The following is a 15,802-nucleotide window of genomic DNA, read 5'->3' as shown; positions in this document are numbered from 1 at the left end:
CCAGCATTTAAAAGATACAAACCTGACCGATGGTCCTTTTCAGAAAAGAGATGTTAGCAGAACAAAAGTCCCATTCAAGAGTGCTGGATGGCGTTTGTGTCTCAGACAGAAAGGAAACGGAGAGACAGGAGATGGAGGAGGAGGGAGGGGGCTGCAGGGAGGAGGGAAGAGGGGAAAGGAAGGATCCAGAGCTGGAAGGGTTGTCGGGCTCATCACATCCAAACGGAGGGCCCAGAGGGGAGGGACCTGACTGAGATCAAACAGCAAGATAGTGGCTGGACCCAGGTCAGGAACCCAGGCCTCTCCACCCCATGTTAGGCTCATCCTGCCTCTGCAAGCTGTCCTCATCCACAATTTGAATTATTAGCTTCTTGAAATATAGAATTAAAGTTCTGCAGCGTAAGTTCTGGTGGGTATGTCTTTCTTTTTCTTCTGACCCATTGCCTGAATAATCCTGTCATCAGTAGCAGCAATATAAATATAATTGTTAAAAAAAAAAAAAAAAAGGAGAAGGGCACCTGGTGGCTCAGTTAAGTGTCTAACTCTTGGTTTCGGCTCAGGTCATGATATCAGCCCCACATGGGTCTCCACGATCAGCACAGAGTCTGCTTATCCCTCTTTCTGCTCCTCCACCTCCTCCCCTCAAATAAATTAATTAAATCATTTTAAAAACTAATAGTAAGGGGATCCTTGGGTGGCTCAATGGTTTAGCACCTGTCTTTGGCCCAGGGCGTGATCCTGGAGTCCTGAGATCGAGTCCCACATCAGGCTCCTTGTGTGGAGCCAGCTTCTCCCTCTGCCTGTGTCTCTGCCTCTCTCTCTCTCTCTCTCTCTCTCTCTCTCTCTGTCTCCCATGAATAAATAAATAAAATCTTAAAAACAAAAGTAAAAAAAGAAAGAAAAGAACTGGAAGTCTAGAAAGTTCTCAAAGTCACCAAGGAATCTGAACTCAGTGTAAAAACTCTTTGATGACAGAAATAATAGCTATTTCTTAAAATTGCCATGTGCCAGTGCCTATGAAAATATCACAAGTTATATTTTTTAATTTGCAGGAAAAGCAAGAATTATTATCCCTTTTTGACAGGTGAGGAAACTGAACTCAAAGCAGGCCCTTGTCACAGCTCACACAGCTGGTAAATGGCAGGGTTTACCACCTGCCATTTAGGGTTTACTCTAGCCCACCCCCTGCACTGCCCTGCTGTGGTTTACAGCCTACATGTGATCGGCCAATTACTGCACTTAAAACCGACCAACATGAAGGTGAGACAAGAAAGTGTGCACGGCAGTGTTGGAGGAAGACTCAGAAATGGGACACCTGAGTAAAGAGGCAGGTTCTGAGCCAAGGCCTCTGAGTTCTGTCTGGCAGGATGATGGGGATGGTGGAAGGCAGCGGAGAGGTGGACTTGAAAGCTGGGGGAAACCCCACTGATGTTGTCCTGTTGTGACACAATGTGAGGAGCAGATCAGAAATGGCAGGTAAGGCTACTCCAGAGGCAGCCACCCAGGAGCCTGGCCCAACACTCACACCCCTGAGTGTTGGAGCTGTGTAATCTTGGGCAATTTCCTGGATTTCTCTGAATATAAGACAGGGATGATAGGGGCGCCTGGGTGGCTCAGTGGTTGAGGGTCTGCCTTCAGCTCAGGGCATGATCCTGAAGTCCCAGGATCATGTCCCACATCAGGCTCTTTGCATGGAGCCTGCTTCTCCTGTCTCTGTCTTTCTCTCTCTCTCTCTCTCTCTGCCTCTCTCTGTATCTCTCATGAATAAATAAAAATCTTAAAAAAAAAATAAAAAGGGCAAGGATGATAAGAGTACCTACCCGGTACCATGGTGGAGAGTATTAAATGCATTAATGATTTCAAATATATATAGTAAACACTCAGGACGCCCTAGCATTATAGTTGTGGCATATTGCAGTTGCCATTTGGGGCCATGATCTATACCCACTGGAACACATGCTTGAGGCAAAGCAAGCAGGACAAAGGCTGAAGGCACCAGCATGCACATCTATGTGTGTGTGTACACGGCACCCATGCATAAGTGTGTATTTAGACCATGAGAGAGCTCCCTTCTCCTCCAGAATAGTTGCCATGAGATCCTTCCTATGGGGCCAGACTGCAGAGGCTTGAGGACAGAGGCTTTAGGGTCAGGAAGGAGTGGGTGGATGTTTGATGTGCAAGGTGATGTGGATGTCTGGGTTCTAACCAGCTACCTGCGCCCACTGCCCAGATGGGCTAGAGGCTTCTACGACCTCCAGCGTCCTCATTCAGTACATATTTGCTACCATGAACCAGTCCCTGTGCTGGGTACTAAGGCAACAACAGTGACCACTGCAGATACATTCTCACAGGGAAGTAAACTGACAACTGTGGTCTTTTTATCAACAGGCAGGTTCTGTGTGCTACAGGTGGGACCAGAGGAGTGAAGAGGAGTCAGCAACAAGGGTGCTGTCCCTTAGGAAGTGCTATTCACAATGGATCCTGAAGATTTGCAATGGGACCTGGGTGAGTGGTGGGTGAGAGAGGACAGGTTCCAAGGCAGTGGGAAAAGCATCCTAGTAACACAGAAGACCCTTTGTTGTTTTGTTTTTTTTTTTAAAGATTTTTATCTATTTATTCATGAGAGACAGAGAGAGAGAGAGACAGAGACACAGGCAGAGGGAGAAGCAGGCTCCATGCAGGGAGCCCGACGTGGGACTCGATCCAGGATCTCTAGGATCTAGGATCACGCCCTGGGCCGAAGGTAGCGCCAAACCACTGAGCCACCCGGGCTGCCCAAGGCACCCTTTTTGAGCATGTATCATGGATACTACTCTGTGGAAAGTGGACTCTGGAGAAGTCAAGGACTCTGGAAGCAGTTATGCACCAGGAAGCCACAGCAACAGTCCAAGAGAGAAGAGAGAGTGCTTGGACCAAGGCAGTAGCAGTGGGGACAGACAGAAATGAGCAGATTCAAGAGATGCCATAAGGCCTTTACTTGTGGTCACAGAGGCAGAGGCACAAACTTTCTAAGCTATGAGGATGGTGGAGCGTTTGCATCTAGCCAACTTAAATTCCAGGGAAAATAATACACAGCAACCTCTCCCTGTCCTACAGGACCAAAAATGATCACAAAGCCTCTTCAACCTGCTATTTTATATAAAAGTCTGAGGGAGAGGTTACTGAAACCCCCACAGATGGGAAGTGACCTGCCCAAGGTCACACAGCTGACAGAGAATGATCCTGAATCTAACTCCAGCTCTCCTGTTCCCTCAGGCACATTACAGAAGGTCAGAGCCCCAAAGACCCCTAAGACCTCCTGTTCAAATCTCTGCATTTTGACGTGCGAAAAACAAGGCTCAGAAAGAAGTGACTTGCCCAAGGTCACACAGCTGGTAAAGGCTTAGAAGAGAACCAAGGACTTGATTCCCAGGAAGGTTTATATCAAGACACGTGCACCATGGTGGTGAGGAAGGGCCAGACTGATCCCCAACAAAGATGGTCCAGCCCCCTCCCACCCTAACTAAATGCTGTGAAAGAAGGGAGACTCAGGGAAATGGTCAGGATCCCTGGCCACGGCCACCCCCTCCCCGCCCCCCATGCAGTTACAAGCACACCAAGCTCACACCGGGCAGGCGGGTACACGCAGCCCTGTTTACCCCTCTGGTCCCCAACCCTGGACAGCAACTAAGCTGTCTTGGGTCAATGGTGCCACCTGGTGGCTGATACTGGGAAGTGTCTGACCCCCTGGTTGCTTTTCATCTTCTAGTCTCTCCAGGGCCCCCCCAACCCCAGCTGTTGTTTCCTCTCACACACTGCGCAGTTCACTTCACTGCCAGCAACCTCCTTCTCATACACATCTTCCCTAACACCTTTAATCCTCCGTCTCTCAATTCTTCTCAAATGACCTTAGGACATTCTCTTTTTTTCCCTCTCTTCTGTGTTAGTCCGTTAGTCCAAGGAAAGACTAGAACAAGTGATAAACTTGTACCAATGAACACGAAAATTGGACATTCCAAAGTAAAATTGCACACATGCCCACATGCCAGTGACCAACTACTGGCATTCCAGAGACACCCAGGAGCCCCATAGAATCAGAACAGAAATCTCCCCTGTTGGTTGCCTTTCAGACCTGCTTTTCCTCAAATAGCAGGAGTCGAGAAAAATACCAAACCATCTACTTTATTTCATTTTATTTGTTTTCATTCCTATTCAATAATAGTTTCTGGGGTTTTCTCCCCACCAAAACTATGCCCAGGGTGAGGTCTCAGGGATCTGCTGGCTGGTACAGAGCTGAGCCAGAATGGGGAGATGTGGCTGGGTCTCAAAATGCCCACTCCCCAGGGTCTTAAGAAGCACAAGGTGGCTGCTTTTTTACCCTGCAGGAAGCCTCCAATCCTACAGAAATTCTGATGGAAATGAGGGAAACCTCAGTAGTACGACCTTCTATGGGAGCTCACACTTGGGAGAGAAGCAAGCACTGTATACCCCCAGTGTGCTAGGGGAGGATTTCCAAAGCCCAGCATGTCTTGTCACTGCCTCCTTAGCTCAAAGACCTGCCATGGCTCCCATTGCCTTCAGGAGCTAAATATGGGGGAAACTGATGGTACCTTTCCTTTTAACTGAAACCATTTAGCTGTTCTCCCTCTCTCTATGAGTGATACATAAGCAAGCTCAACGTTCACAGTAGCCTGAAGCAGACATTCTCAAAGTCTCAAACCCTTGAGGGCTCCCTAAGACCTTTCCAGGGTGTCCTGTGAACCCAAAGCTATTTTCACAACAAAACCAAGATTCAAGGAATGCCTGGGTGACTCAATGGTTGAGAATCTGCGTTTGGCTCAGGTCATGATCCTGGGGTCCTAGGATCGAGTCCCACTCTGGGTTCCCCGCAGAGAGCCTGCTTCTCCCTCTGCGTATGTCTCTCCCTCTCTCTGTGTCTCTCATGAATAAATAAATAAAATCTTTAAAAAAAAAAACAAACCAAGATTTTATTGGCCTTACTCACTCTCACTCTCTTACAAGTATGCAGTAGGCTCTTCCAAAGGCACTAGGATGTGTGATATCACAGCAGACTGGATACACAAGCAGATATGAGACTCCAGCTGTCTTCTATTAAGACAGATACTAAAGAGATTTGCAAAATCGTAAAGCAACACCACTCCAACTAAATTTTTTGGTTTGGAAAATATGATTCTTATTTCAAACAAATTACTTACAGTACTTGTTTATTATTCTTATTTTTAAGAAATTAGTAAGTAAATACTTAAACTTTTATGTTTTATTTTTTAAGATTTTATTTATTTATTCATGAGAGACAGAGAGAGAGAGAGAGAGAGAGAGAGAGAGAGAGGCAGAGACACAGGCAGAGGGAGAAACGGGCTCCCCACAGGAACCCCGATGTAGGACTCAATCTCTGGACCCACGATCATGCCCTGAGCCAAAGGCAGACGCTCAACTGCTGAGCCACCAAGGCGTCCCAACTTTTATGTTTTAATTAGCCCACATAGACTAAAAAGCTCTTTGGGGTCCTTGCTAATTTTTAAGACTCTAATGGGGTCCCAAGACCAAAAGTTTGAGAACCACTGTTCTAAAATACCGCCAACAGAACTTGAAATGGGATTAGGAGAAGGACGGAATCTTGGTGCCACAAAAAGCCTTAGGGATTCCTTAATCCCATATTACAGATGAGGAAACTGAGGTGCAGAGAGAGGAAGGGGTTCCAAAGTCAACAGTAAGTTGGCCACAAAGTCAGGACAGGAGCCCAGAGGTCCCAACCCCTTCCTCTGGGCTCCTGTCCCTGTCTCAAAAGCCTCTAGTAGTTTGGAGCCCTTGAATCCCCTGAACCACAGACTCCAGCCAAGGATTCAACAATATTCCAAAGCCAGAGAGAAAAGGACTATGGGATTCTCTGCCCCACAGTGCCACAGACACACAGAGTGGGGAAGAAAGCCAAGTGCACTCCACCTTGAGTTCCAGGCAGGGAGCCTGCCCCCTGTGGATGAGACTCTATACCCCTTAAGCTGTCCCCACAGCTGATCCCACAACTATTATATTGTTCTGGTTGATCTCAGAACTGACTCCCTGAATGGAGATCCTCACACTCTACCACCCTACCCTTTACATTTCCTAGGGTGTTCTGGAACACCAGCATACAGCCCATGGGAAAAGGAGCTGGGGGTGGGGAGGGGAGGGCCTGGGCAAAGCCAAGTGTGCAAACAGGGGTAGGGAGGGGCTGAGGGGGTATTCGGTGGTGTTGGCTCTCACACAGGCTCTCACTCACTGAATCAAAGTGAAACTCAGGGACCTGGGGGCCAGGAGGAACCGAAACCTGATCCCCCCCCACCCAAGGGACAGGCCCCAGGCACTAGGGAAAGGCCCAAGAAGCCCCTCCAACTGGCCACCTGGCTTCAAGTCCCCCTGCTTTACCGAGGAAGCCTGACACGTGTAAGAGTGCCAATGACAGCAAGGCCAGAGCAACAGGGGAGAGTGGCCGGCCAGGCTGGGCGGTAGAAACCTGGTTCTTTATCATCACTGCCACTAAGCACCCCCTGCATGTCCTGAGGCCAAGCCTGTGCCCTCTGAGCCTGGACTACCCCATCTGGTGGGTGTGAACTGAATGACCTCAATTTCACTGTTCTGGGCTACAAGGGGTGTGGCTCCATGACCCTGCCCTACTGCCTTCCCTACCCCACCCACAACTGGCCTAAAAACCTGACTGCCCACTTCCCTGACCACACACACACATACACACAGCGCAACTTTGGGCCAGGTCAGGGTGCTACGTCCCACAGGCTTCAGGTGCCACAGACTAGACTCACAGTTGTTCTTCAGAGGTCATACTAGGAATCCAGAAACTCAAAAGCCTCCAGGTAGAGACAAATGGAGCATGAATAAGTGACAGCAAGCTGAGTAGGAAGCAATCTGAGGACCGCAGCGTCAACAGCTACAGATGATTGCTGCTATGTGGGAAAGTCCACCCAGTGTTGCCAGATTGGGGTTTTGGGGGTTTTTTTCCAAGAAAAGCCAAACATCCATATATGAAATCTCCTGATTTTTAAATGTCAGTAACTAATTCGAAAATATTTTAAACACAAGGCAAGCCAAGTAAAGCATGACTGGCCAGACTGGCAATTGCCACCTGGGTTCTAAGTGATACCCCTCCCAGCAAGAATCTCGGTCCTAAGCACTGCACACACACACACACACACACACACACACACACACACACACACACACCTCAGAGAAGGGCCCCTGCATGATCAGCCTGAGGAGACATCCAGGGGACACTTCATGGAGGGCTAAGGAAGGGAGGCTGCTCTGGTGAAGCCCCAGGAAAGATCGAGACAAAATGGTAGTGGCTTCCTTCCCTCTCTGCAGAGCCTGTCTGGCCTCTACTGCTCCATCCGGGCCCTAATGAATCTGAGGGCCTCCGCCAGGTGGGAAGAACTACCTGTCCAACACTCAGAATCCCCTCAGGCCACAGGCCAGCTCTGGGAACCAGGCCGGGTCAACAGACCAGCCACCAGGACAGCATTTGTGTTGGAGGGCCCTCCGTGGGCAACAGCCCAGAGACAGGGAAGCCCGGAGGATGCACAGGGAGTGGAACACAGAAGGAATGAAGAAGAGGAATGGGAGGCAAGGCGGGAAGGTCAGGGCCTGTGTCAAGAGTTGAGGTTAGTCCTGGGAGATCAGCGGGGGCCCAGCCCTCCCCACCTCACCTCCCCCGCCTGCCTGGCTAACGTAGACCTGTGGGATTGCTGGTGGGGTCAACAGTGGAGGTGGAGAATGGGAGAGGTGGGAAAGAGGAAACGGAGATTTGTCACATCAAATAGCAGCAGGATACCAAGGATGTTCTGAGGACTCCATTCTTTCCCTCTGGGTTTTCCAGACTTTTACTCTGTGCCAATCAGACCCCTTCCCTTCTGCAAACCTGTGTTCCCAACGGAATAATGACTGGAGGGACATGTCCTAGATGTCCTCCAAGGCCCTGTACTCCACTGGGGGCGTCATGAGGTCCAAGCTGGTGACCCCACTCCCAGGCCCTCCCAGGCCCGGGTGCTCTGCCTCCTGCCCTCTACCTTGGAACCTCTCTCGTGTGCCTAAAGGCCTCTTTTTTGTGGAAAACTGAGACTTGATCCTTTTATGCTTCCATCAAGGCGGCTGGAAGACCAAGGTCCTGAGGAAAGGAAGCAAAGGGAAAACAAGTGGCCCTTGGTTTTGCTGCTGACACCTGGGGGCACTGTTGTGCAGTCTTGATGGCACAACAGTAGTCTCACAAACAGGAAGTCGGTGGTGAGCAGATCCGCTAGTTTCAGCTGCCAAATAGAACTGTGGCTGGAACCAGCTTGCCTTCAGCCTGTGACTGGCCTCATACCCGCTAGCCCCAGTCTCCCTCAGTGGCCTCTGATTAAGTGTTTTCTATGACCAGGCCCTGGGGCTAAACCCTTTAAGGGTATGATTTCGTTTTATCCTCTCAATAACCCGCCAGGCTTCTGCTAGCTATATTTTCCAGATGACAAAGTGGAGGGTCAGAGAGATTAAGTAACTTGCTTAAGATTTCACCACAGGATGTCCTCAAATCACTCTGTCCCTGGCCTATGAGCCTGTATCCTTGCGTCAATACCTTACCCTCTTATTTTAGGCCCTGCAGAGATCAGAGATCTATGGAATCCAGGGCTGCCTATAACTCCTAACTTAGAAATACTGACCTTTCCACACATCCCATTCCCTTCTGGGGTATCTGAGAGAGGTCTCTGTACCTTCTGCTCCAGCCTTCCATCCCAAGCCCTGGAGCAGAAGACAGGGTCTGAGAGTCCAACGAGGAAAAGGATCCTAAAAGAAGAAGACCAGGGTCTGCCCACAGTTAGGGGGGCCCTGGGCCTTGTGTGGCCTCCAAGCTTCTGAAAGCCCTTCCCTCCCTGCTGTGATTCCCATGGAGGTCTGTAGAGCAGGGCTGACCTGGGTTTCCAACCTGGGCAAAGGAGGAGCAGGGAATTGGTAAGAGGGAGAGAACAAGAGCAAATATAAGAAGAGAGAAAGTGAGTATGTAAGAGAGAAAGAGAGAGAGAGAGGTGTATATGTATGTGTGAGTGTGTAAAAGGTTGTTTGTGCGTGAGAGAGTGTATATGTATGACAGTGTGTGACAGGGTGCTATGAAAGAGACAGAGGGGGGTTGTATTTGTATATGAGAGTGTGTGACCAAGACAGTGTGTGTGTGTGTGTGTGTGTGTGTGTGTGTGAGAGAGAGAGAGAGAGAGAGAGAGAGAGAGGCCAAGAGTGTATGTGTGGGAAAAAGAGAGAGAGCGTGCTAGACCAGCAGACAGAAGCAGACACAGAAAAAGTCTATTCCCATCAACAGAGGCGGATAACACTGGAGGAGATGCACCCCCAAATGAAAGGCATGGGGAGGGACACAAAGACATAGAAGAGACAGGCACCCCCAGAAAGAGGGGTGGACCCTAGTCATGACAGGAGCCCCCAAACCTTCCTTGAGGATCTTGCTGGACTCGGCATCTCTTGCAAAGGACAGGCCACCTAGGGGTTTTAGACGCCCTTCCCGTGCCCTGCGCAGGCGGAGAGCAGTCCAGAGGCCAGAAGGCCAGAAATCCCACCTGCAGTGTACCCTCTCCTGCCCGACAGGAAGCTCAGGCCCCACAGTCCACACTGGCGCTGGATTGGGCAGCTTTCGGCGCCAGTGAAAGGGATTCCCACGCAGCTGACCTTGGTGTGTTCAGGGCCTTTCAAACTCTGGGGCTATGAGGCGAAGGGAAAGCCGAGGGGACCTGAATGGGGGCCACAGAGATGGTGGAGAGAGGCCCCACCAGCCATCAAAGGCCCGGGAAGAAACCCAGGGTCTGGGGCTGCCCTTTCACCACGGCCACCCCCCTCCCCAGTCCAGCCCTGCCACTGCTTCCTCCAGGCCTCCTGGGGAGGGAAGCACTGCTTCCGCCTCTGTCCCCCTAGCCCCGTGGGACACCTGAGGGCCTATGCCAGAGACTTCTCTGTGAAAGCTCTCAGGCTGGCCCGAGGAGGAGACGAGGCTATATCCCACATCTGGGCAGCACACTAGCCGGACCCTCGGTACCATCCACAAGCCTCCTGAGCATCCTGGGCACTATGCTCTCTGCCAAGGAGCTGGTGGGGAGAGAAAGATGACGTGGCCTCTGCCCAGGCAAGTCCATGTGGATGGCCACCTCAGAGTCAGGTGGCAGGAGGGAAAATCCAGTAGGTAGAAGCACTTTCAGACAGGCAGTCAGAAAGGCATTTGCTACCCAGATTGTAACAGGTCTCAAAAGTCACAGAGTCCAGATCAGAATGACTTCTTTGGCTCCCCGGCCTCTCCTTTGCCTAGCTCCTGCTCACACATCCCATGGCAGGGAGCTCATCACCTTTCCAACCTAGTACTTCCATCCTCGGCCCAATCTGGCTGTTGTTGGAAAGCTGTTCCTTGCACTGAGCTATAATCTGCCTCCCTGCACGTCCTTCAGTCCTTCAGCCTGCTGCAGCTCTGCTCTCAGAGGGCCCAGGGCCTTCTCGGCCACCTGAGCCGCACACAGCTCATCTGAGATTTGGACATAGTGGTCTTATCCCCAAAGCCAATCTTGGAGGCAAACGTCCCAGGGAGAGTCCTAGAATTTCTATATTGAAAGGGCCCTTGGCAATGCACTAACCGAACACTGTTCTAACTTGTTTTTGCTACAGAACTCTTTATTCAAATAGAGCTTTCTGTGGAAGCCCAAAATACCAAACAGAAACCCTCCTGTTGAGATTACCCAGGCCCCCTGCTTACTAATTATGAACGCTCTACAGGCATATGACTGACCCATTCCACCACGGAGCCCTTACTGAGCGCCTATTATGTGCCAAGCACTTGTACCAAAGCCATATTACCCAGTACAGCAGCCACTGGGCACATCATGGGGCTACTGGATGCTGTGAAACATGGCTAGTGCAACCGAGGAACTAAATTTTCAATTTCATTTGATTTTAATTATTTTAAATTTAAAAACAAGCAATGTAAAGTATTTCTCCCTCCATAAAGGGCCACTTCCTAGGAGGCGCCTTCCCTTTGGTCAAAATCAGCCCCTCCCTGCCTTGCTCTCTCCCTCTAGTGTCACTGCCCATCACAGAGCCGTCTTACATGCTGCCCTTTGGGGGGACTTCGGGCTTGTCAGTTTTGCCCACCAGACTGGGAGCCCTAAAGGGCAGGCCCTTTGTGACTACACTCTATTATCACCACCACCACCACCACCACCCTGAGGCCTGGGCAGAAGGGTGGCACCAGGAAATGCCCAAGTCCTAGCTGGAGGTGACTGCAAAGCAGAATGGAGCCAGCACCTCCTCCCCACAGAGCCTCAGTCACCTCATCTGAGACATGGGAGTGGGGATTCCTCTTGGCCTCTTCCCCTTGGCCCTCTATGCCTCTCTCCCTCGTGGCCCTTCCCTCAGGCTGCCAAGGGCTCTGGAGAAAGCAGTGCCATGGTCTGCAGCAAGGGGCCAGCCCTCCCATGCACCCAGCAACGCTGGCTTCTGACTTTCTTACCACACTCTTGGCAGCATCCAACCTGCTGTGTAGGCCCTTGTGCTTGATACTCTTCCTCCCACGGTCCCAGGCTCTGCCCAGCCCCAGGCTGCTCTGCCTCCAAAGCATCTCTCTGGAGGGCCTGAGGGGTAACAGATAGTAGCAAAATACCGGGGAACTGAGGCCATCAGGGGCTCTCCAGCTCTTCCCCCACCCCCTCCTGCCCCCACCTAGGCCACACCAAAGCTGTGTGTGGCAAAGCTATATGGCTTTGCCAATGGCACAGAACTCTTTGGTGCCTCAGTTTCCTCTCCTATGGCAGATGGCCGTTCCAGAGAGATAGAGAGGGAAGGTAGGAAAGGGTAGCAGGGAGCACGTGGGAGTACTCCTCCGGACAATTTGCTGCTGATTTGGGCAAGGGCACTTCTGCCCACCTCTCTGCTCAGTACTCTCATGGTGATGCAAGGCAAGGGAGAAGGGGAGGCTCTGGTTGCCATCTGTGCCTCCCACTCTTCCCAGTCCTGTCAGCTTCCAGGACCATCATCAAATCATTTTCCCTTATCCCCCAGACCAGACCACAGACTTGATCACTTCCCAGGTCTTTTGGGGGATCAGGACTTGATCTCAAAGATTATCCAATCCTACATCCAATTCTTCATATTCTTATACAGCAGCCCAGCACATGGTCACCTAGGCTCCACTTACATGCCTCTAGCGACAGGGTATTCACTACCTCCCAAGGTAGCCCCTTTGGCCCTCACGTTTACACATTCTTTCTCACACTGGGCTGAAATCTCCTCTGCGTCTGCTGCATGCTGGCCTTGAAAGCCACACAGCAAAGTCTCATTCCTCTCGTCTTCCATGCCAGCCCCCCAAATATTTGAAGAAAACCATCCAGTCCTGCTCATTCTTCTCTTCATTATATCAGAACAACCCTAGAGTCTCAAGGTGTTGTCCAGGGCCTCTGATATCCAGATCCCTGTCCATCTAGGTTACACCCAAATACAGACACATCTCAATCTGTCACTGTCCTTCCACCCCAAATGGACCACAGTCCTCAAGGAATGATCTGATGGCACAGAGCAGTCTAGACCAACAACACACCTCTATTCTGACTACTCAATACATTTTTAAAAATTTATTTATTTTAAGTAGGCTCCATATCCAATGTGAGGCTTGAACTCACGATTCCAAGATGAAGAGTTGCAGGCTCAGGTGCCTGGGTGGCTCTGCGGTTTAGCGCCTGCCTTTGGCCCAGGGCGTGATCCTGGGGACCCGGGATCGAGTCCCACATCAGGCTCCCTGCATGGAGCCTGCTTCTCTCTCTCTCTCTGGGTCTCATGAATAAATAAATAAAATCTTAAAAAAAAAAAAAAAAAGAGTTGCAGACTCTACGGATTGAGCCAGCCAGGCACCCCTCGATACCTTTTAAAGCAGCAGAAGAGGCTAAAGAGTGGCTGCTGGTCAGACACTGAAAGCTGGTATACCGTGCTCCACAAGCACAGTAAAATAGCCGCCCCTCCCAAATCAGGACCTGTCTGTTTCATGGTAAATATCAAACTATATATTTTTTTTTCTCCAAAAATCTGTGCCGGGATCCCCTCAGCCTGCGAAAGAGTGTCACACAAGCCTCTCCTCTACCCTGATCAAACACCGCTGGGCCCCAGCTTGGGCACATCTGCTGCGAGTCCAGGTGACAATGGGAGAAAAGATGACAGCATCAACCCCATAAACCAACAGAGATGGTAGGCCCACCGCCTCCTGCGGTAACACAGCACAGCGCCCGCTGAGTTACAGACTTCTGACATCTGCTCCGAGTGTCAAGAGCAGGGGAAAGGTGAGGCAGGTTCTAAAGCCGTGAACCATCCCCAAGGTGCCCCCAGAGCTCCAAACGGAGGCCCCAGGCCCAGCTTCTGCTCTGCCCGGAACAGACAGTCCACAGGCCAATCTACCACTGGGCCGACTCAATTTTCTAGTTACCGATCTTAAGTACTTAGGCATGTGCTCACAGAACATACATCCCTTACAGGGAGCTGAGAAAGGGAATTGTGCTGAGGAACAGAATAATTGAATCAAGATTTCTGTCACGCGGCTCTCAGGCCCTAGACCGTGGGCTTTTTTTTTTTTTCTTCCCCCTTTCCTGACCACGGTCTTACAAACTCCCAGGGGTTCGTTTCTCCTCTCAAACCCATTAACGTCAGCCACACTGGCAGCCCATCCAGGGAACGGAGAGCCAGGTTAAGGTAGGGCCCTGTCCAGGACAGAGACCCAGGCAGCAGGCGCACACAGGGGTTGAGAAAAATCAACTGGGAAGATTGTCATCTTTGTAATCCCGGAGAGGCCAGGGGACTCCTTCCTTCCAGGCCCAAGGGCAGAGATGAGATGATTAATTTCCTCAAACCGCTCCCCCACCACCACTGCTGGAGGCCCTCTGGGAGAGTGTGCACAGTCCTTCAAGAACCCACCTGCTGACCACCTCTGCCCCCGTGTCCCCACCTCAGTGCAGGGCACCCAGCTCTCCCTCTCTTCCCAGGAGCCCCAGGAGAGGGTGCGCTCACATCCTGCATACCCTGCCCCCAGGCATCAGATCAGCACACAGGGCTTCTTACAGACCACAAAGCTCAGGCCACATGGGTTCTGCTAGGCCCACTTTCCTCCACCCAAGGGGTGAAGATGAGGGCAGGCTAGCGGGGAAATCCGCAGGCCCAGCCTGCACCGGCCTGCCCCTCCCAGAGCACTCAGCCCCTTCCTGGATCCACCCCGCCTGGGGACTCAGGAGCCCTGCAGGCAAACAGTGGCTCTTGGCTTCCACCCCTGACTCATCGCCCCAAAGCAGATCCCGTTGGTCCCTCCAGCACAGGGCGGCGTGGGCGTCTCTTACCTTCATCTCTCTTGCGCTTGTTGGTGTCGGCGCTGGGGGAGGTGATGCCCAGGATGCCGCTGATGGAGTAAGAGGAGCCCGCCGAGTCCGTGCTCACCGACGACACCTGCGTCACGGAGCCCGTGGACACTGCGCAGAGGGAGAGGGGCGGTCAGGGCCGGCCGGGCCGTGGGGGCGGCGCTGCGGGCCGCAGCGGGAACAAAGGCGCTCACCCTCCACCGGGATGCGGGATGCGACGCCTGCCCAGCAGCCGGTGCAGACGCAAGTGTGCGCGGAAGGCTCGCCCTGTAGCAGTGGCTACACCTGGGCATAGGAGCGGCCCTCGGGGGCCATCTGCCCAGGTGTTCTGCTGCTGGGGGGGGGGGGGGGGGATTGCTGGGCAACTAGGAGGCCTGGCAGCGCAGAAGGGAACACAGGAACGTGTCAGAAGGGCACTAGCTCAAATCCAGGCCTGTCCAAGGGTGCAGGAAGCAGGGGGCTAGAGGAGAGAGACAGGGAGAGGGGATCCAGGGCCCACCAGCAGCCAGTGCTAAAAAAAAAAAAAAAAAAGACTTAGACTACACTACTCATTAGATAGGTAGATTCCCTGTACACATCCACCCATCCATGCAGACATAAATACCTGCACACTCATACACTCAGCCAGCAAAACTCCAAATGGCAAACTGTTCCTTCTTTTTATAGTTCCTCACTGTCTTTTCTCCTTCCAGTTCACCTGGATTTCAATATTTCATGTTAATTATGTAATAATGATATGTATAATAGAATATGTACTCCCACATACATAATATATATTGATATATGGAATAATGATTAACATTTTCTGAGAACTTACTCTGTGCCAGGCATTACCGAGGCATTATTTTGTTTAATTCTAAGAACAACCATACAAGGGAGGCGATGTCATCTCCTGGGAAAGGTAAGGGAACCAAGGCTCAGAGAGAGGAAAGTGACTTGCCCAAGGCCACAGGACTGAGTCACTAAAGTCTGGACCCCAGAGTAATCCGTTTCTCGTTAAGTAATCATGAAAAACAGTAACATGCTTCCCAGTAATGCAGTGTTTTTCATTTGATGGTTGCAACAACCTAAAGTGCTATTATTCTCCTCATTTGATGAATGAGCCTCCACAAGGTGAAATGATTTGCTCAGTGTTATCTAGCTGGTAAGCAGTAGCACTAGGATTTAGCTTCCAGTCTACTGACTTAAAGTCTAGTTTTCCCCTGTCCAGAAATGTGGGCCAAGGTTAGTGACTTATTGTGTGTGGCTGAGGCCAGGTCTCTCTATTCCTCAGGAAAAGCAAGGGGGAGGGGAGGTTTTGTGCAAGTTTCACTTTAACTCCTAAGCCTAGAGTCCAAGGGAAAGACCAGTCAGTCGTCAGGGTCCTCCCAAGCTATACAGCTGAATTTCCATTTCTGGGCTGT

The 15,802-nt window shown here is 51.2% G+C and overlaps 1 protein-coding gene across 2 annotated transcripts in view; it reads right to left on the bottom strand.

The window, feature by feature from the left end:
- Positions 1-15,802, bottom strand: part of PAX5 (paired box 5) — a 189,682-nt gene that overhangs the window by 144,020 nt on the left and 29,860 nt on the right. For both annotated transcript variants that reach the window (XM_041763433.1, XM_041763434.1), the window contains exon 5: positions 14,382-14,510. In XM_041763433.1, the coding sequence (XP_041619367.1) occupies positions 14,382-14,510 (129 nt within the window). The remainder of the gene's footprint in view (positions 1-14,381; positions 14,511-15,802) is intronic.

This window comes from Vulpes lagopus, chromosome 7 (assembly GCF_018345385.1).
Source record: "Vulpes lagopus strain Blue_001 chromosome 7, ASM1834538v1, whole genome shotgun sequence".
NCBI lineage: Eukaryota > Metazoa > Chordata > Mammalia > Carnivora > Canidae > Vulpes > Vulpes lagopus.
Note: the sequence above shows the minus strand (reverse complement) of the source record. Positions and strands in the feature narration are given on the sequence as shown.